The sequence below is a fragment of the Thermobia domestica genome, chromosome 13, assembly GCF_964235325.1.
Source record: "Thermobia domestica chromosome 13, izTheDome1.hap1.1, whole genome shotgun sequence".
NCBI classification, from domain to species: domain Eukaryota; kingdom Metazoa; phylum Arthropoda; class Insecta; order Zygentoma; family Lepismatidae; genus Thermobia; species Thermobia domestica.
The window spans coordinates 155,669,833-155,691,861 of record NC_137466.1 but is presented as its reverse complement, the minus strand read 5'-3'; the positions used below and the strand labels follow the sequence as shown (position 1 = coordinate 155,691,861).

The 22,029-nt window shown below is 36.3% G+C and overlaps 1 protein-coding gene across 2 annotated transcripts in view; it reads right to left on the bottom strand.

Moving 5' to 3' along the window:
- Gcn5 (Gcn5 acetyltransferase) overlaps positions 1-22,029 on the bottom strand; it is a 158,942-nt gene that overhangs the window by 95,208 nt on the left and 41,705 nt on the right. For both annotated transcript variants that reach the window (XM_081736712.1, XM_081736713.1), the window contains exons 6-9: positions 17,881-18,014; positions 15,731-15,922; positions 13,234-13,343; positions 8,635-8,755 (exon numbers count right to left, since the gene is read on the bottom strand). In XM_081736712.1, the coding sequence (XP_081592838.1) occupies positions 8,635-8,755; positions 13,234-13,343; positions 15,731-15,922; positions 17,881-18,014 (557 nt within the window). The remainder of the gene's footprint in view (positions 1-8,634; positions 8,756-13,233; positions 13,344-15,730; positions 15,923-17,880; positions 18,015-22,029) is intronic.

Below are 22,029 nucleotides of genomic sequence, written 5' to 3'. Positions count from 1 at the left end.
TATAAGTTTATAAATGTTTATTTTGTGAATTGTTATGTAATTGCAATCGAAGAAAAATTCTAAATATTGTTTTGTTTCAATGTTTACTATTGATAAAATACATCGAAAATGCCGTACTGTGTGTGTGTGTGTGGGGGGGGGGGAGGTCATACAGACCCCACGAGAGGCATTTAGTGAAATATGTATTTTTGGTATCTATTTATGTATAAATGAGTCTGAGCCAAAGTGGACTCAAATAATTCGTATCTTTATTCACTTTTCTTATTGATATGCAGATTAAGTCGTCGTAGGGCCTATTTCTTTAATTTGGACCAATAAAAGTCGTTGTTAACTAACTTGAACTAAATTAGTTCTTCTGTACTCCGTAGTACTTTGAAATTGTTCATATGTAATTCTGTATAATGGTTTCACTTGTGCAACTGTTTATCTTTTTGTTCTTCTGAAATTAGTCTTGACAGTTATATTAAGAAGCATGTAAAGATCAGTACAACGTATTTTTTTTATCAGGATTCCTTCGTGAGTGAGTCGGCATACATATTGCATTTGTGGCCAATTAGTCCTGGTTCCGAGTTCAAATGGAGGACAATTTCTCTCGGATGTAACTCGAGAAGCGGTTTTTATTCAGTTTTAAGCTTATGTGACCCCTTCCAGCATAACCCGGTTGTTGCATAATAACATCAAGGCGAAACAAACTTATTTCTGTCCATATATGATATGAATATATAGAGCAAATTATTTAAACCATAAAAATCTGGTTTAAACCAAAAAAACCGTTTTTTTTTTTTTTGTTTTTTAAATAAAAACCATGGTTTTTGCCAACCCTGCTAACAGATAGTACAATATATAATTACAACTGGAAAGATTTGTATAATTTTGATAATGTTGATTTAACTATTGATTTTCTATACGCTTCACTGTATAGATGTTTCGACAATTGTATACCAACATGTACAACAAGCATTAGAAAATTTTGGTATCCAGTATAGTTTACTAGTGAAATAATCTAAATAATTTAAATCAAGAAAAAAAAAAAAAAAAAAAAAAAAAAAAAGCGCCAAAAGGCTCAAATTCTCCAGATACTATGATGAAAGATTCAGGAACTTGAGGCCTGGTTTAAAAAGACATATATATAACTTATGATGATTACATTGAACAAGTCTAAATTAGTGTTAATGATAATACTAAGTATTTTTGGTAATTCAGGACTAAATAACTATACACTATAAGAAATGAAGTGTATACTTTGAATAAAGAGAAATTCTATCAGGGCAACATTGCAGATGTTTTTGCACATATTTTTCTTCTGTTTTATAGTAAATAAACTTTTTCTTACAAAATCAATGAATTTTTCGACCGAATTTTCGAATATTCATCATAAGATTGATATGTTACAATTTTGCTTGTGTTACATCAGAAAAGGTTAAGAATGCTACCACTAAACTCCGTATCTCCCAAACAACTCTTTGGCTCAGACGAAATTCCTTAATATATTTTTAAAGCAAGCGGAGAGGTCTTATGTCAACAAAAAATTTATACTCAAGTTGTCTTTGAAGATTAATAACTTCCCCCCAAAATATTTCCTATATTAAAGTCAGGGGTTCCAGTTGTTATAATTAACTATAGGCCTATTTCTATCATTAAATGAATGAGAGTGGAATATTAACCCTTACCGCATACCGTGCCATATATGGCACATACTCTTTTTTCACTTTAGCTTTTTTGTGATTTATTAAAGGCATCAAATGACTGTTTTGTCTGTTGTGTGAGATATTGACGTGTATGAATAAGAGATTTTGGTGTCATCTGGCATGTTCTTTGTAAGTGTGTCATATATGGCACTTACTTATTTCTCGTCGGAATTAAGTGAAAAATCTAAAATTCAAGTTTTAATTCATTTTTCAAGTTCCCATATGAGGATTTCCAATACTGATTATTTTTTCGCTACAAGAAAAAAAAATCCTGTAGAAAGGGGTTAATATATATTATATGACAAGTTGCTTAATCACGTGAAAATTTGTATTTCATCAAAACAACATAGTTTTATTCCAAATAGGTCAACAGTAACTAACTTATTAGAATTTACTCAGGAATTGTTTCGAAAGGGAGGAACAAATGGATGTGATATATATATACTTGGCTAAGCTTTTGACAAATTATATCACCAAGTATTAATTAATAAGCTTATAAAATTTGGGTTATCCAAAAACTTAGTTCCGTTGTTTTTCTTATTTACATAGCAGACACCAATATGTGGCTTCCCAGCAAGAAATATTCTTTAACTTTATAAGTTAACTTGTGTTCCTCAGATTTTAAATCTTGGTCCTTTATTGTTTAATTAATGATTTGCCTCAGGTGGTAAGGAATATTAATTATTTGTTATTTGTAGATGATCTAAAGATTTTTAAACTAATTTTAAATAAAGATGGTAGTAAAGGATTACAAGATGATTTGAACAATATTAGTGTTTGCATGAAAAAAATAAACTACGACTTAATGTAAATATAAGTGTAAAAGTATAGCAGCTTTTAACAGAAAATAGAAACTGATTAATCGTATGCACAACTTAACAATATACATGTTAAGACTGAAACAGTGATTAAAGACCTTAGTATAATATTTGATAGCAAACTAACATTTAGTAATCACATGGTTAGTGTTACTAATTCAGCAAACAGAACCTTAGATATTGTTGTAAAACACATTAAAATTCTTTCACAACCGTCTGTAATCATTAAATTATATTTAACTCTTATAAGGAACAAACTTCAGCATGCTTCGGTAATCAGAATCTGCTACTTTGAGAAAGATACACAATGGATTGAAATAGTTAAAAACAAAATTTTGAGGTACAATACACTCGCAATTATCTGAGGTAATTGGTACCGAAGCTACCTCGAATACGTAAATACAGCAACACGGAGATGACCAGTTATTAGGTACAGTAGTACGTACTATAAATAACAAAACAATTTTTTTAATACAAGAAGTCTTTATTACAGTATACTAAAACTTACTTTAAACAAAATACATACGTATAGTACCATTACAAAATTTACTTTTTGAAAAAGTCAATGATTGTCTTTTGGGACATCTTTTGGCTTCTTTTGATGCTGCGATATTATAGTGAAGCATGATAAAAGATAGCTGAGCTCGAAGATTTGAGACTTAGCGGTTCGGCAGCAGCCAGTATGTAAGCCATCTCTTACAACAACTGGAATCTGTTTTACATATAATCGCGAGTCTACTATACATTTATGACAAAGCATTTAAATCAGGTCCAACGACTTACCTATTGGCTTCATTCCTTGAGTAGTTTAAGGAAAAGAAGAGTTGTTCATTCGATATTTGTTTTATGAAATATGTTGACTAACAAAATTGATAGTTCACGTAATTAATATATTCTCTTTTATATAACAAAATATCATTTTAGAAAACAAAGTTTATTTCTCGTTTTTAGGTCGAGAAGCGTAACTCATGTAAATTTACCTATCATAAAAAATTCTCAGACTATGTAACACACTTAACAATAGGATTGATCTTTTCTCAAATGGAAGAGTTAAATTTACTAAACGTCGCTATGAAATAGTTCATAACGATTTTGTGTGATTATTTTTGTTTGCTAACTGACCGACGTATAACTTATTTCGCATAGCTATATTTTACATTCTTTTTCATGATTTGAGTGTTTCTTCCTTCTTTTTATTCCTATTTTTATTGTATTATTTTTCTTTTTTTATTTCTTCTCTATATTGTAATATTTATATTGCTATTGCATATGTAAGTTAAGAAAGTATGTTATGGACCTATGCCTTTGTATTTTCAAATAAATAAATGGAGTCTGAAATGAAATGATGCTACGAATGGAAGTCCGAAAATAAGAGTTCCCTCTCGCTTTCCCCTGGAAAATGAACAGCAATGGGAGAAACAAGGCAGCGGTTGCACGCGAAACACACCCAAACACAAGTGGGTATCGTTCGCCCGCGATCGTGCAGATGGTACCATCTTAGACAAAGAAGATTGATTAGTGCTGGTAGCTATGGAGAGAAGGCGCGTTTTGACGTCGTGGTCAAAGAAGGAAGTACGAGCGCTTGTTCGCTATGAATGGGCACGTGGCATATCGGGAGCAGAAATTCATAACCGCCTCGTGGAAGTCTATGGGCCGATGTGATGTCGAAACAAATGGTGCGGAAATGGTGTCACCAATTCAGTGAGAAGCCGCAACAAGTGCTGGACACATCGAGACCTGGAAGGACGTGCACCGCCACTACAGAAAAAAATGTCAGGATGGTGGATGACATGATTAAAACGAATCAATGGAAGCAATGCCGAAGTCACAGAAGTTGATCGACGCTTCTTCCGTATGCAGAGCCCTGAATTTTTCCTGGAAGAGTTTTTAAAGGGTATAGACAGGTATGACAAACGTCTAAATGTGCGTGGTGCTTATGTGGAAAAATAAAGATACGTTTGATCCTTAATGTCACATGCTATTTTTGGTCTTGCATCCCCATCTCTGTCCACAGTCACCTGGGAAATCTTATTTTCATACTCCCCTCATATTAAGGGATCAACCAACAAATGTGGAATATGTATCATTACTTCATTCGGAATACAATATTGATATCTGGAGGTCCCATGAGCAGTGTGCAGGGGCCGATGGTGTGGTCCACTACATTGTAGGATTGATACTGTATACCCACCAACAATACCAGTCGTGGCTTGGAACCCAAATTAATAAAATAGTTGCTGCTGTTCATAATCTCGACGTTGTATAAGGACGCAAAACAAAAGAACTCAAGAGCTCTGTCTTGGAGTACGCATCTACGGAGCGAAAAACTTAAACTCAAACTTAATTATGCAGTGTATTAATAAAATATTTTACCATTTCTTGGTTTTACAGGTACGTTTACCTTTCGTTGGCGTGTTACATTTCTATTGAAGTTTAACTTTTTAAGTATGTCGCCGCTGAAATTTTGACACTAATTTTATATACATACATTGTTTCGTCTCATATTTTTCTTAAGTTCGATAAAAAGAAAAAAACAAATGCATTTCAAAATTTGATGGTTTCGACCATGACACTTAATACATAAGTGTGAACTTACTCATAACAGTTTCTAAACCAAATGAAAAAATCATTATCAACAATGATATTCAAGTTTCGACTGTATTATTTTTCGTATTTCTGACGCACCTCTGCTGATTGTTAGCAAAAAGAAAAGATATTATTCTTAGGAAAATTTGCTACTAGATTTTTTCTTGTTGATACAGAAGGTTGCCAATTTCAACTCTCCAATCCCTATTCCCAGAATGAGGACAGATGATGGATGATAATAGGAATAATGATGGACTCTATCCTTATTCTATTAGCATCTATTTCCTCAGCATGCTTGGGAAACTCAACCGAAATCATGAGGGTTAGGTTATGGTGTTTTTACAAGTTTTAGAAGCAGAATAAAACTAATAGTTGCACCATTGTTCTCATCACCATTATATATATATATATATATATATATCAAAAGAAGTTCAATCGCGCCTAAATCGATTCCCGATGAGAACTCGTGTAGTTCGGATTTTATGTTAAGCTGTAGGTCATCATCTTGTGTAGCTTTGGTACTAAAAAGGGATGTTAAAACAACCCACTCCTAAAAACAGAAATAATCAATTAATTGAAGTAAAACGACAATTATTTGTTCGTCCAGCAATGGATGCCGAAAGCACTCTGATTATGCAGAACAGACTTCACAATTTGGCCCCTTCCCCCACCCAAAACGCTAAAATGCAACCTGTCATGGTCCAACACAAACTCTGTTACCCATAACAGTTGCGAAACGGATCTTCTTGGAATCATTAGTACATTGAACTCATTGAAACGAGTGTAAGACCAAACCAGAAAACTTTACAAGTGCCATCTGCGAGAGAAACGACGAAGTTGGATGCCATCTGGAAGTTCGGACAACTGCATACTCATCAGGAGGTTGAAAAATTTCCAGTGAGTTTGTCCATTACTGAACTGAAACTTTACCGAGATTACGCATAACTTAAATAAAAATAAAATCTGACCAAAGCAAACTGTAAATAATGTGTCTCATGAAGACAAATAAATATTGCCGAAACTGTAATACAGATTGGTGATAATAAGTTTTTCCTTTTTCAGATATTTTTTTTGTAAGTTTCATTCATGCTTATGGGTGCTTCTGTTGTAATGGCAAACCGAAAATCACAAATGTGGTGAAAAGCTGCAAACTTGACTTATGATATTACGAATAATAAATCTTCAAATTTATCTACATGAAAAATCTATAACGCTTGTACAGAAAAAATGTTAACGTGATCCCCATGCACCTCGACAAGGCTCCATCGCACACTTCAAAATCAACAATTCGCTTCTTCCAAGAAATATACCATCAAGCAATGTTAGTCTAGGACATTTCAGTCAAACCACCTTACGCCACTTGTATGAATCAACTTTTCAAGAGGGGCCACAGTGGCTTAGTGGTAGAGCGTTCACTTCTGATGCGTGGGGTACCGGGTTCGAATCTCAGCCCGCGCCAAATGGACTTTGTGGTGGACAAACAGCGTGTGCGTGGGTTTTCTCGGGGTTCTCCCGTTTCCTCCCACTTTATTGATTCCACCACTGCATTCACTTCTTATCATCATAGTCTTCTTTAATATAACCGTAGAATGTAAAACTGAAAAATTTCATTTCATTTCATTTCTAACTTTTCCAGAAGGCCTTTCCTTTCCTTGTGTCAAAACTCTGTGCGGTCTGTGGTGAGCCTGTCGAGAGTAATAGAACAAATCGCTTTCTTTTTCCATAATAATTTGCTGTTAAAAACTCCCACATAGTTAATTGTGTGGAATAGGGGGAAATACCTAGAGCTCAATAGATGGTTGCGTATATGCTTTTCCAGTACCTTTTAGGCTTCTAAACTTGACTATTTATAAGTAACCATCTGTATCTTTATTATTAAAATGTTAAGGCGAATACACCTTTGAAAATTATCCATCCATAATAATGGTATCAATTTATTTTAATTTCCTAGACTAATATAATTCACTAAGGACAGGAAAACTGTTTTGTGAAAGCGTGACATTTTGATAACTGTTCGAAATCAAAGCAGAACAAAAGTGATTGAACATACCCAACTATGTGAACTGTACTACATTATCACCTTGAAAGAGGCCACTAGCTATAAGAAAAAATGTATTTGAGTAGGAATTGTGTGGAAGTAAAATTCAACACATTTATATGTTTTCATTGAGCGGTATAGTGGTCCAGGATTCAAGCTATGTTCAGATCACAAAGCCTCGGGTACCAAGTACTGATTCAAATCCCAGATTAGGCTGTACATCCCGTCCAATGTACCATCAATACGTTAAGTAAACGTTAAACTCCAACTAACTAATGATTCGTTGATCACTAATCCAAATGTTTCTCTCTTATTATGTCTTCTTTCTGAATTCATCTAGCTTACAATAGGTACAAAAATAACAATGGTGTCATAAAACATAGTTTATGGAGGTCATCACGTATTGTTTGAGCAATAACAGAGTTGTATAGTTACAGACATTTTCCTTTCCATACTGGTAGATATTAACATTTGAACAGAATTCAACTACATGAAGTAGAAAGAGCCGTGCATAAGTATTTCAGGAATAGTGTGTGTGTGTGTATATATGTCAAATTTACACATTATTAGCAGAGATGTTTACATTATTTTTGTCCAACACCGTTTACACATAAATCAAACTATAAGGGAATAACTATTATCTTGAGGGTTACATGCAAAGAAACAACAATTAAGTATACTGACAAGTCCTGGTTATTGTCGGATTACAAAGCAGTTAATCGTCGCAGTTAAGGGGAACACTGTAGTCTAGTGGTTAGAGCGTAGGACTCACACCAACGTCGTACCGGATTCGATTCCCGGCCAGGGACCGCAGTGGCTCAGTGGTAGAACGTTCACCTCTGGTGCTTGGGGTCCTGGGTTCGAACCCTGCTCCAGCCAAGTGGTGGACAAACACCGTGTGCGTGGGTTTTCTCGGGGTTCTTGCGTTTCCTCCCACTTTCTTCATTCATCTCTCATCATAACCGTCTCCTTTAGCCTAACCGGCATAACCGTGGGACGTAAAACTCAAAAATTTCATTTCATTTTTTTCGATTCCCGGCCAGTGCTTCCCAATCTTCGGTCTCGTCGCTAGGCTGGACGTAATTCAGCCGGTTGTTGACAGATAGCGTTGAATCGGCTCAGGCCCTCTCAAATGGGCTGTTACGCCAGTGGTTTGGTTTGGTTAACCATCCTAGTTATGCCCTTTTCGCTAAAGGAGACGGATGATTAGTAAAAGTAAATGATTATGGAATTAATTTTTTTATGCTCTCTCACCAGGAATCGAACCCCGGACACATGCACCAAAGAAACATACACTAGCCACTAGACCAGTGGACAGGGCTAGCGGATTACAAGGATTTAAAAGAGGAAAAATGAAAAAACACTCCCCTTCTCACCAGAGCGAATGATTCTTTTTGCTTTCTGGTACAACAATAAATATGTAAAACGGTGCACATGTAATAAATGAGCAGCTTGAAAAAGAAAGAAACGATTCTTGAAAAGTAAACAGTATTACAGTACTTACCTAACCAAGTCTCCTTTCAGCTGTTTTCGTCCTACACCTGAATTAATAGTAACTGTTGTGTAATTATCCTTATCGTTGGGTGTAACGTTCAACTTTTCGAATTCTCCTCTTTTCGGAGGACCTGAAATTATCAAATTCTAAATATTAGAGCAATGACAAAGCACCCTGAGATTAATAAAAATTACAATCAATAAAATTACAATCTGAAAATAACATTAAACGCAACTCTTATGACCAATACTCTTTCGCAGAATATTTAATAAAATTTCTAAGTTCCATAAAAGTTACTAAGAAGATCCGGAGACGAGGCCCAATTTCTAATTTCTGTCTTCTTTAATTTGTGTGGTTTAGGTTAGATTTTTCGTGAGGACGCTCCACGGCCCAATGCAGCCGAACAGAGTAAGTCGTTGTGAAGGAGTACCCCAAGGCCCAAAGTAGCCGAACAAAGTAGGAAAGAAGGTAAGCGGCCAATCTTGAGATAGACTGACCAAGATGTGCTTGTTGATTCTCCTTTTATATGGTAGATTTGCAGACCCTCATTAATCCTCGGTTGTAAAATGACGTCTTTGTACTTTGTTGACATGTGAAATGAGGTAAAATGCAGTCTGCTTTTGTTGACAGATAGTACGTGGTTGGCAAGTGTCACATGACTGGACACGTTACAATATACATGCACGAGAGAAGTACGTTATAAAAAGGGTAGATTCTCGCAGTAAAGCTTTACAATTTGTAAGAAGACACTACATTATAATATACATGATGCAGTACGGTATATGTTGGGACGACTTTTTAATCCAAAATATTATTTGGTAAACATCACGTATCAGATTTTGTCGAATTCAATCTTTTGATCTTTTATTTGTGTTTTGAAAACATAACATGTCTTTCGTGTTCCAATCGGTTTCTGATTAGTAGAATAAAGATCTTTCTCTGGGTTTAAGTACTCCTCTTTTACGAAGAGAACGATTTTTTTTTTTTTTTTTTTTTTTTTCATGCTTCGTCTGCACTATTGTTGATTACAAATTGTAAGAACACAATATGCAAAGCATTCAGTCTGAGAGCCTCAGCCACTGTGCTGTTGGATCCTCCCAAGTTGGAAAGCAATGATTTTCAGACTCCTGCTGAAGAAACTTGCTTCCAGATAATCATTTTCTTAGATTTTAACTCTGCTTTAAAATTTTTCCTCATCTACATGAATAGGTTTTAGGTACAACTAAACTTTGATGGGATAAATCATTTTCTTCAGAAATCTCTAATTTATTATTACTTAAAAATAAAATAAAATAAAATAAAATAAAAAAAACTACACGATCTTTAAGTTTGCTTAGTTTAATAACGAGCTAATATTAAGTCTCTACCAAGACAAATGTTAACCAGTCATGTATATATACAATAGAAAAAGAATTACACTATAACGTGCGCTACAGAAACGCCTCAAAGGATATCAATGGCAATTCGCATACACGAATGTTCACCTGCCAATAAAATTTCTAACATGACTCTCATTACTGTTAGTGAGATATGCCCTATCCAACAATCACAACGCTCAGCTGTATCCGCACGTAACGGGTCAGCAATCTGTGGCACCTGTGATCGGAGTAAGCCGCAACGAACCCGAGAGGGTTCTAAATAATTTCCAACAGCAAGACGTATGGAATATTTATCGTGTACCAGTTACCGACGATCAACGACAGCCATAAAGAACTGTTATCTTCAGATCTCAGCCTGCAGGAACGCAACTGGACTACACACTGGCATGAATTCGTCGAGGTTACTAACACGGTTCTGACCAGACATATCATCTAAAACCATCTGAACAACAACTCTCATGCGAGTTGTCCAGGTGTGCGCACACAATCACCAGAAGATAGCATACTGCCCAGTATAAATAAGAGAAGAAGAATCTTCACGTATCTTCTTGACGAATGAGTTCAGGTTTAGTCTTACACATAAGAAAGGAATGATGCACAAATGAAAGAGTACGAGAACGTAGAATGAACGCCCTGGCCCGAAGATCCATAAAGAATGGACGGCAGTTACGTTGTGAAGTGACATACATTCAGGCACTCCAAAAGCAGATTTATTGAACACAATTCTCTTACCATTTGTGGAACCTTTTTATCAACACGTTGATGATGACTTCATTTTACATGACAACTAAAACACCAAGCGCAACTATCTTCAGGAAGTTGAAATCCGTCTAATGACGTGCTATTCCGAGACATGAGCACGCCTCTGATCAGCTGAAATGGACAATGTAATACAACCGATTCTGAATGACCTATAGGATCACTATAGAAGAACGGAACAAAATGGCAAAACAGTACCTTGATGACTGCTGGAATGAAGACATATGCCACTAACAGAGAAGGAGTGACTAATATTGAAAATGAAATGAAATCTTTAAGTTTTACGTCCCACGGTTATGCCGGTGAGGCTAAAGGAGACGGTGATGATGAGAGATGAGTGAAATGGTGGAATGAAGGAAGTGGGAGGAAACGGGAGAACCCCGAGAAAACCCACGAGCACGGTGTTTGTCCACCACAAAGTTCACTTGGCGGGGCTGGGATCGAACCCGGGACCCTAAGCACCAGAGGTGAACGCTCTACCACTGAGCCACCGCGTCCCCATGACTAATATTGAGTTCTTACATGCGACGAAATGCCTTAGGTGTGAGACGTAACACACTGACACATTCGGTAAATAGCAAAAATATAGTCGAACACATTTGTATCATTTTGCTTTAGTTTCCAACGTGTACGAGGGCCGACTATCCTGCTTGTAAGGCTATTCAGTCATCATAACTACTGTTTGGTAGATATAAGGGTTGAGCAACATAATATTTTTTATGTGTGTTTAATAATTCTGATCTATTAGGTTAGTGTGAATGAAATGTCCGTCCTGGATACGTCATTTCCAAAAGCAAAAAAGAATTAAGAATAAATAAATACATAGATAACAATACCTCATTGATCGAAATAATCGCCGTCTGCAACCACATACTTTTGCCATCGTTCAGCAAACCAATGGATTCCGTAGTGAAAGGAGTCTGGGATCTGCAATGCGAAGAATTTTTCAACTGGACCTTGCATCGCCCGATCATTAGGGAAAAATCTTCCCTCCTAAGAAATGATCGAGATGCCAGTAGATCTTGTAATCGGAGGAAGAAACGTCAGTAAAGATATAGTGGATAAAGAAGCTTCATATTGTATTCATGGAAAGACTGCACTATCCTCTGAGCGACATGTGGACATGAATTGTTGTGAAACATGAGAATTCCAAATTCCATGTCTATTGACCACTGATGGATTCTTGCGGACAAGTTCAGGCTAAAGTTCATCAAGTGAAGGTTTTGCCTCGTAGAAAGACATGATGAATCACATCCACCATAACAGCAGCAACACCATATACAGGTAAAGAAATGGTTTGGGACATGTTTTCAAGACGCTGATCACGACTTCATTATTGTTCTGACCATTCACAATTGTCTACGAGATCTATATTTCATCAGAAGTGACAATTCGATGTAGGAAATTTTCCAAATTATTCTACACACTCAGAAAAGTGTATATCTTCCTTAACATGGCGATTCTTGTTAGCCTGTGCCAACTCATGCGACACTCATGAATTCAATTTTCTCACCTTACCGACTGCACGGAGCCACCGAACAAACGACAGTGGTACGCTGTATGCATACGACTTTTCTCAAGGATCGTATGTGTTCCTAGGTGCTCACTCGAACATGCTTATTTTGCAATGTCATCAGAACGGAATTCAACAAACCAACGGCGAATGGTATGTTCACTTGCCATCTCTAGCCCAAATACACCGTTAATGTTTTTTGCAGCTTGCTGTACAGAATGTTCCAGTTTGGTTTTAACTTGGTTTATTTGAGTTTAGCGTCCCTTTCACCAGCAAGGCTAAATGAGACGCGGACCTAGAGTTTAACGTGCGATCCTAACCCCATGATCTCCCACCGGATGTCCCAGTTTGAATTCATAAAGAAAATTCACTCACAATTGTGTGTTCTCCACGGCGTACTTTCACACGAGCTCGTTCAATAACGAACCGCATTTTGATGTCTGGTACCCCAGTCTATCTGCTGGACGTGTACTGAGTTTGTGACGTTAGACGCATAACCTTAGTCCACCCGTGTCTCGTGTTGTTGAGGCAAGTCTCCCACTAGGCGGCAAAGCGGATATTTTATTTGCACCAGCCTAATATAGATATAATTATTCCAATTTCTTACATGATTAATACAGATTTCTACTGACTCCGCATATTGAAAATATGAATTTGCAATATTTCCAAATAATAACGTTAATTTATTTGTTTTCTTTAGTCGTGAGTTTTTATATAGAATCCAAGAGATTAAATCCTGTTTAAGAATTTCCTTACGAAGTAGATGAACATAATACAAAAACTTAGGACTTAAAACATGTTAAAAGTGTATCTTCCAATTGCTTCAGAGAATAATGCGTTCTCAATATAAAAGACAACCCTCCTCACATAGAATTAGTTCATTATGTATTTCTGAAGGTCAATCTAATCGATGCATATTCCTGGAGATGCTTAAAAAAAGCCATGAATGATGCTTACCTTTCCCTTCGAGTGCATTTTGTAAATGGCTTGGAGGCACTTGTTTAAACTCAGGGTCCCATATGGGAGAATTATTGCCATAAATCTCTTCCTCTAACAGGGCTAGAAACCTATCAGAAGATAAAGAAAAAAAAATTTTACTAATTTAATTTTAAGTTTATGCCTAACATATCTACATAATGAAGAGGTGAGAATGAAGGAAAAATTGTACATATATAGAAGAAACAAAATTAATTTTCTCTTAGATATATAACGTCTACTATTATCATTATATATACACACAACATACTACGCAAGTGGTATGCTTAATATAATACAGAGTTGATTAATGATGTGTTGGAGTTGTCTTATAAGAATCGTAATCATCTATGCATATTGTAGGTCCTCACTTCAATGAAATTCAATTATACTACATTGCTATACAAAATACTAAAGCTCTGTTAATATGACTTTAAAAAATACTGATCAGGAATACAAAAATCACAAAGTAGGCTTACTTCAATATTCTCAGAAAAAAATGCAATTTCCTCACGGTTCAAGTTCAGAAAAACTAATACAAAAGCGTCATAAATCTCGCAATATTTCCACAACTCAAACAACAGGCGCGTGTGTACGCCGTGATCGACCATGCCTACAACGTCAAACTGGCACCAGAGTTAGCGTGGCAAACTGAGTACTTAACACGGAGGCCACCACTCCGTCAATATCTTCAGTCAGTTTTTACTGGAAGTGACGACGAGTGCTCGATAACGTCTGATACGTGAACCGTTAACTGTATAAGTTCGAACTCGGGAATGACGCCGCGGCAGCAACCCAAATCATTTGTCATGCAAAAGGGAGAAGGTACAGTGAACCACGGCACAGCAACTAGTTGGTTCCACAAATTTCGTGCAGGGTGTAAAAATGTAAAAGAATAGCTGAAGTCTGGAAGCCTCAGGGTAACAGATTGAGGAAAATCCATCTTCCAGCATACTAAGATTGTCAAACCAACTCGGCACGTCAATGTAGTGCGTTACCTTCACAAACTCGAGAAAAACATCAGGAACTGCCACATTGTCATATGAGTTGATCCTAGCTCAGGTTCAGAGGAGAGTGAATGTGTTTCCACAACTGCTACAAAATCCAAGTGATATGCGTTTCCTTAAAACAGATTGTTACAAGTGACGAAAAGTAGGTGATTTTCCGAAATTAAAATCTGTAAAAAGAATGCTTAAACAAGGACCAACTTCCAAACAGGGCCGTTTCGATCATAAAGTCATGTTCTGTGTATGTGGTGGAATTACAAGGGAGTAATTCACTTCGAGTTCGTTCCTGCCGATCTTTACTCGAAACAGTTGGAACGGATGTATACTGCATTACGTTAAAGAAACATTTTGCACTGGTGAACCGAAGGCGCGTCCTGCTGCAACAGGATAATGCAAAACCACACTCGGCAAGAACTTGATGGCATCAAATTATACCATACTAGGAATAGACTTGACCTTGCCCCTTCGGATTACTATCCGTATTTCGGTTCATGGCGTACTTCCTGAAATCACGATGCTTCAACAAACAGCAGGAGGCGGAAACAGGTGACTGACTTCTTTGCCATTAAGAACAAGACGTGGTATCGAGGAACTAGCAGGAAGGGAGTTGCACACAATCCAACGCGAGAGGCTATATTTTGAATGTTAACCTGCTTCATGAAAAACACGTATATCGTGTTCCAGAATATTGCAAATAATGATTTAGCCTTGTATCAAAACTTATTGCAAACTAATGACTCACCCTTATATTAAAACTATAGTAAAGGAACTCTATAAAATCTGGTTAAAACACACTTGTTGAGAGACAGCATTTTGATCCAGAGAAACATAACATGGAACAGACAAACTTAGCTATTCTTTCTGTAGCACTTGAGCAAACGAAAACCTCGACAATAATCGAAATTGGGGAATAAAAAACAAAATAACCGACATTGTCCATCGCTAACTAAACTAAATCTTATTAACTAAACCGTGTTCACCGTTAGAGTAATCCTAAAGTATACAAACTACAATTGCATTCTCCGCCATTCCCGGAACGAATGACGTAATTGTGATACAGGACTTTAAATTTCTCGTTAATTTACTTCCTTCTAAAGATGTAGGAAGATAATACTTTTTGCCATTTCGATGTTTGGATTTTGATATTTAGGAATAATCGAAAAGTATATTTACTGATTTCTTATGGATTCTAAAATTAGATTTATTTTCTGTAGATGTATCCCTTCTATATTGATTTCCGTTGGTGCGGCCAAACAAATACCACGTGGATTTCTTTAATTTGGATCACTCTACTAGTGAGCACGGTTTAGATTAAGTCACATACATGAATATCGAATCACCTTATAAACACATTTTGCACTTTTGATGCAAGAGTTCTATAATCGCAATAAGACCTCTTGATAACTACTTGCTCATATGGAAGAAGAAGAAAAAAACCCTGCGATTTCTTATTGAAAGAAAATGCAACTTACCTAGGAAAATGAGTTAAGACTAGAATTCTCTTCTCTGGCGGCATTCTATCTCTTTCGCTGTGACATTTGTCCATTAACTGTCGACAGACAGAGCGAAAAACTGCACGAAGCAACGTTCGTCCGAATACAAGCGTTGTTTCAAAGTGAGGCAGAGAATCACAAAAAGCAGGCACATGACAAAATACCAACCACCTGAAACGAAAGAAAAAAATTAAGTCTGTTGCAAGATAACCCTCACTAATTTCTGGCTTTACGTATCGTTGAATATTTCGTTAGCATTAATTCTTAAATTATGAGTGACAATCCACCAGTGTGTTCCAAAATAAGTGCTTTGATATGCTGAGATGCCTATATATCGGAAGGGAAAAGGGGTTAAAGCTGAATTCAAAAAGAATGAAAAAAGTGCGAAGAAGGGTTGGTTGGTTCACTGGTTTAGCGTCCCTTTCAGCACCGAGGATATATGAGACATAGACCTACAGTTTAACTGGGATACGAACCATATGAGCTCCCGCCGCGATTCGAACCCAGGTCTCTCCCTCTAAATATGCGTACAGTAGCCATACAATAACGAGGGAGCTCTCAGAACGAGAAAGGGGGGAATGTTTTAGGTTTACTAAATAGAAAGGATTAGCGACTTGCATTTTTTTTTCTGTTTATACAGGGTGTCTACTAAAATTCCAAAATGAAATTTCTTGACTTTTTCGTGGCCTTTTCTTTACCAAACCATAAAACTGCGTAGCATTCTCAAGAGCAAATTTGGATGCAAATTAGGCCGAATTTTTATGCATGCGATAGAAGCGTGCTTTGCTTGCGATTTGGTAGCGTCTAAAGCCGATCATAGATATTTTTGATGATGAATTTTGACGTTTCATAGAACAAATTTTTCCAGTTTGTACTTATATTTGTACAGATTTTTAAAAAAATCGTGACCCAAAAGCTAAATTTTCTGACTTTTTCTTGACTTTCATGACCGTTTTCTGATTTCATGAGTTTATCGTGACTTTCGTGACCGACAGGCACCCTGTTATATAATAAATAAATAAATAAATAAATAAAATCTTGAAATTAACATCCTAGGCACATGCTCTTTGGGTTGAAGGAGATAACTGCTTAATGAAAGTGAATGATTAAGAATTGATTAGGAAATGAGAATGAGGGAGGAAAGAGAAGAACTAATAAAACATACGCTTTTTTTTAATATTGAAATTATTGCGTAACGTGGCAAATGTTACTATTAAGATACTATATTCATTCATTACACATTTGAGACACATATATTCTTCACGCCAAATTAGAAAATAACACAGGAATACTTGATAAGATACTTATGAAGATATCAATTTATTTCGTGTTTCTGCAGGAGCAAAATATCTTTGAAAATGAAGGAATATCGGACCGTATATGGCATTTCTTTGAAAGTGATTGACTGGGCCGGGACTCGAACCCGGGATCTGCTGCATAACGTGTCGATGCGTTAACCACTACGCCACCCAGTCCCCTTCCTAGAGCAGCCAAACACCCTCTCACTCCTGTAGTCAGTGCTCTCCACTCACACCACATACTTTCTTACTATTAATATTTAAGACAAAACTTCCTGTATTTGGAAAACAATAAAACATTCAAACTAAACAATATAATATAGTTCGAAATGATGAATACCTCAAATAAGTACACATATCTCATAGTTTAATCTATTTCTGATTATCTACAAACAACAAGCCCAACTTATTTCCTTCTTCTGTAACATCTGATATTTTCTCTTTTCAAAGCTTGAAACTTTAACACTTTTTGGTGCTGCTCAAGCTTCTTTATTTCTAAAGATAATTATGATTTTACAGCACTTTCATCTTCTTTTTGAATCTGCATTGATGCTTTGATGCTCTTCATGCCTTTTGCTTGTTAATATCGATTACGTAATAGGAACTTTTTGCATCCTTTCGTGAAATCTGAATGTATTTTCCCTGACTTCTATTCGAAACGTAGCAATTTCCCTGGCTTTCAACGTCAGTGTGAACCCTGGAATACCACTGAAGAAAACGGATCATCGGAAACAATTTAAATAAAAGCCACGTACGTTTCAACTACAACAACCAGTTAAATTTAACAAAAGTACTGTAAAAAAATCAATATCTGCATCTATCTAATCTTACCTTGTGTAATTAACTTTATACGCTGAAACTTCTTCGTGAGTAACTGTTTGACGACGCGCACTCGGAGTTTCAAAATTCCAGTGATTTAAACAGTGAAGGAACATTTTTGCTAAATCATACATAGTTTGCCATTCCTGAAAAAAGCAAAATAAATAATTAAAATTGTCACAATATATATATATTTCATACATCAAATAAATATTTCACAAATACACTTCAAATTCAATACCTGTTATTAATTTATTTTTACTATTGTGAAAGTTATCATGAATAGTATGAATTCAAAAAATATGCCTTAAAGATTTCTAACATTCACGTTACATTAGTAAAAATGTCACGTATTGATGGTCAAATATCAATATACGAATAACAAGTCGTCCATCACCTGTTCCAACAAATATTTAAAAATTGTGTATACTTGACAGAAAATGTTTCTACTTGACATCTCGATTCCCTCATCCGAATAACTGCCATTTACTGGCACTATATCATAGGATACGTTATACTTTCTATTCCTAATTCGACTTCCTTTCGTTGAAATTACACCTAATAAAAGAGTTTTATTACTGTAATGAACTACATATCAGAAGCTCAGGAACAAATTAAATCCTGTATTTGTGCATACGTATACTGGTGTGTGTGTATTTACATGTATATATTTAAATCCTGGTTGGATAACACCAGGAATACTTCCCAATTGTAAAACGGCTTTTGCATATTATTGCTAATTATAGTCTAGGCATTAACTTGACAAAAGTGCTCTATTTTTCGAGTTTAAGGGCAAATCATGTAACAATTTGGCATCCGATATTTTTTTAATATATACCCATCACTGATCACAAAAATGCCGAATGCCAGAAAAAAAAAAAAAAAAAAAATCTCACGGGAGGGGAGGGGGAGAAACCAGAAATTTCAGCCGTTTCTATTATTCACTATATCTCCGTAACCATTGGAGCTAGAACATCCATACTTTTCTTTTCTTTTTTTTTTTTTTTTTTCATTTTGTTTCTCTAATTATCTTCTACAATTTAATTCTTGTGCACCTTTTAGCTAAATATAATGGAATATAATGGTTTTCTTGTTATTTTCAGTTTTACTCAGTATTGGTTGCGCGTGACATCAGTTTTTTGGCCACAGATTCTTTACAAGATCGAATTCGGAAAAATGTTTCCTCTAAAAGTTCTTCGCCATTTTATACTATTTCAAAAAAATGTGTACTTATATTAGTGTAGGACTAATAGTGCCTGAGTTATAAGCGACTTTATTCTGTCGTGTGCGAAACTGATCTGGCGCGGCCCAAGAGTTACCTTCCCACAAACGGTAGATATTAGCAGCTGATGATGATTAATATATATATAATCTTGTCTCCCTGTAAGTACCTATATAAATCCTGATGATTAAGTCTGTCTATAATCTAATTAGAAATATCCATTTTTAATATCAGTTGAGGGTCTTTTCGGAAAATAATCTGTGTGAAAACACAAAATTTCTTGGAAGAATAAAAAGAGAGCTTTCTCTAGTACACAGTATGAGAAACTCTGTTGATTTGTTTCTTTATACGTGTCTCTGATACCTTCCAAAACATGCATAAACATGCAGCTTTCTATACATTTTTCTGAAAAAAAAAAAATCTTGTTTCGGCAAGGATTGTTTTTGCTACAAGCCCTTCGATTTATGTACTACAATGGTACTAAACGAAATCGAGAAGGAACCAGATTTCAAAATTGCCTTCAAGAGAGAATCATGAACAATTTGCCATCCACGTTTTTTATATATTACCACCTTTCCCTTTTAATATTTGGTCTAGGAATTAATTCGTGCGGGTGGACAAGAGATGGCGCAACGAACGGAGCGTCCCACAGTTCCGTGTATCCACACATGTGTTGCAAACCCCTGTAATCGCGTATCGTTCGTAGTATAGGGCAGTGGATTAAAGCGTCAACAACACCAGTTTGTAGTTAAGTGAACATGGCGCAATTTGTGCCTGATAAAGTGTTTTTGCGGGGTGTCCTGCTGCATTACTTTAACATGCAGAAAAGTGCGACTGAAAGTCATCGTATTTTGGTGGAAGTGTATGGTGACCATGCTCTAGCTGAGCGAACGTGTCAGAAGTGGTTTGCACGGTTTAGAAGTGGTGATTTCGGCTTGGCAGACCAAGAGCGAGCTGGACAGCCAAAAAATTTCAAGACGAAGAATTGACAGCATTGCTCGAGCAGGATTCGTGTCAAACGCAGGAACAACTTGCAGCAGCATTAGGCGTTGATCAAACAACAGTCTCCAAACGCTTGAAAGCCATGGGAATGATTCAAAAGATGTCACATTGGGTTCCACATGAATTGAAAGACAGAGACGTTGAAAGACGAAAAACCATTTGCGAATTGCTGCTTCAACGACAGAGCAGAAAGGGGTTTCTGCATCGAATTATTACGGGTGATGAGAAGTGGATCCATTACGAGAACCCTAAACGAAAAAAGGCCTGGGTGAAACCAGGTGAACCAGGTCCATCACAACCAAAACGAGATATTCACTGTGCAAAGGTTATGCTGTGCATATGGTGGGATATGAAAGGTGTGGTGTACTATGAGCTGCTGCAACCGGGTGAAACTATGAATGGAGAACGTTATCGACGACAATTAATGCGTTTGAAGCAAGCTCTGGCCAGAACACGACCAGAATGGGAGAACAGACATGATAAACTTATTGTTCAACATGATAACGCTCGCCCACATGTCGCAAAACCGGTCAAAACCTATTTAGAAAATGTCGGATGGGAAGTTTTACCCCACCCGCCGTATTCACCAGACGTTGCTCCTTCGGACTACTACTTGTTCGATTGCATGAACAACGATTTGATTGGACAGCGGTTTACTTCTTCAGAAGATATCGAAACATGGGTCTCTGACTGGATCGCTTCCAAGGATGAGGACTTCTTTCGGCACGGAATCCGTACATTGCCTGACAGATGGGCGAAAGTGGTGGCTAGCGATGGACAATATTTTTCTTAAGGTATTTATGTATTTTGTGTTTGTACTACAGCTTTAATGTGTGCGTACCAACCGCACGAATTAATTCCTAGACCAAATACTTACTGTAATGGTAAGAAAAAAAAAAAAGCAAAAAATAAGATATGCCTAACACATTTTATAAATGATCAGTTTTTAAACTGTCAAATCTTATTTACAGAAGAAGCACTTGCCCATTATTAAGATTGTGTACAGTTGCTATAATACAATATATCTATAGTAAGAAACGTAACAGAATGAAACTATATACTTAAGAAATCTCTACATAAGAGAACAAATTATTTGATTTCTAGAATTAGTTCTCAATAATGTTACGCCACTCTTATATCTCGAAAAAGATAAAGAAATTTGTGATGTTTTTAATGCATCATTCAGTCTTCATCACTCTGTTGATTAACTGATATTAAATTTTTATACTCGCTCGGACAACTACACATTAGGATGCACAAGAAACCGCGATTCTTACATTTACATTTCAAACTTTCACACTCAAGTTTCTGACAGCTACACATGGTAATCTCTAAACAAGCCTTGGGAATATCTTCGAGTGTTTTCAAAACTGGTTTAAGAATTTGGTCCTCCAAGTACTAAGAAGTCTTTTGGCCTTGGTAGATAGATCTCACACTTATCAGCGTTTCCCAAATTGCTGTTTGGTAATGGGATCTCTTTATATGTTGTTTCAGAGCATTACTAGTTGGAGGTAATCTCTCCATACCCTGCATTTTCCTAAAAGTAGGTGCCTAGCTCCATCATATTAACCTTGAGGAGCTTTGTGAAAAACAATTCTGCAGATTCAACAGCATTTCCTGATAAAGGAATATGTCCTAGGGAAAGTAAAAGGTCACAGTTCTCTGAGTAAGTAGACCATAAGTAGAGAAAGAATTGTTGTGATGAGTAAAGACACCGATGTATTCCTGCTCTTGATACACCAAAATTCTTGTAAAGAATTGTATATGACGGCGGGATTTCGAAGACAATAAGGTTTATTCCAGTTTATCACCAGTTACCTAAGAATGAGAAGAGAGGTAATGCCTTATCACGCTCCGCTTGAATGCGGCACAACGTCATATCAAGTTGGAACATCAAAGATCAAGAAGTGTCTCCTTACTAATGCTAGAAAACTGTG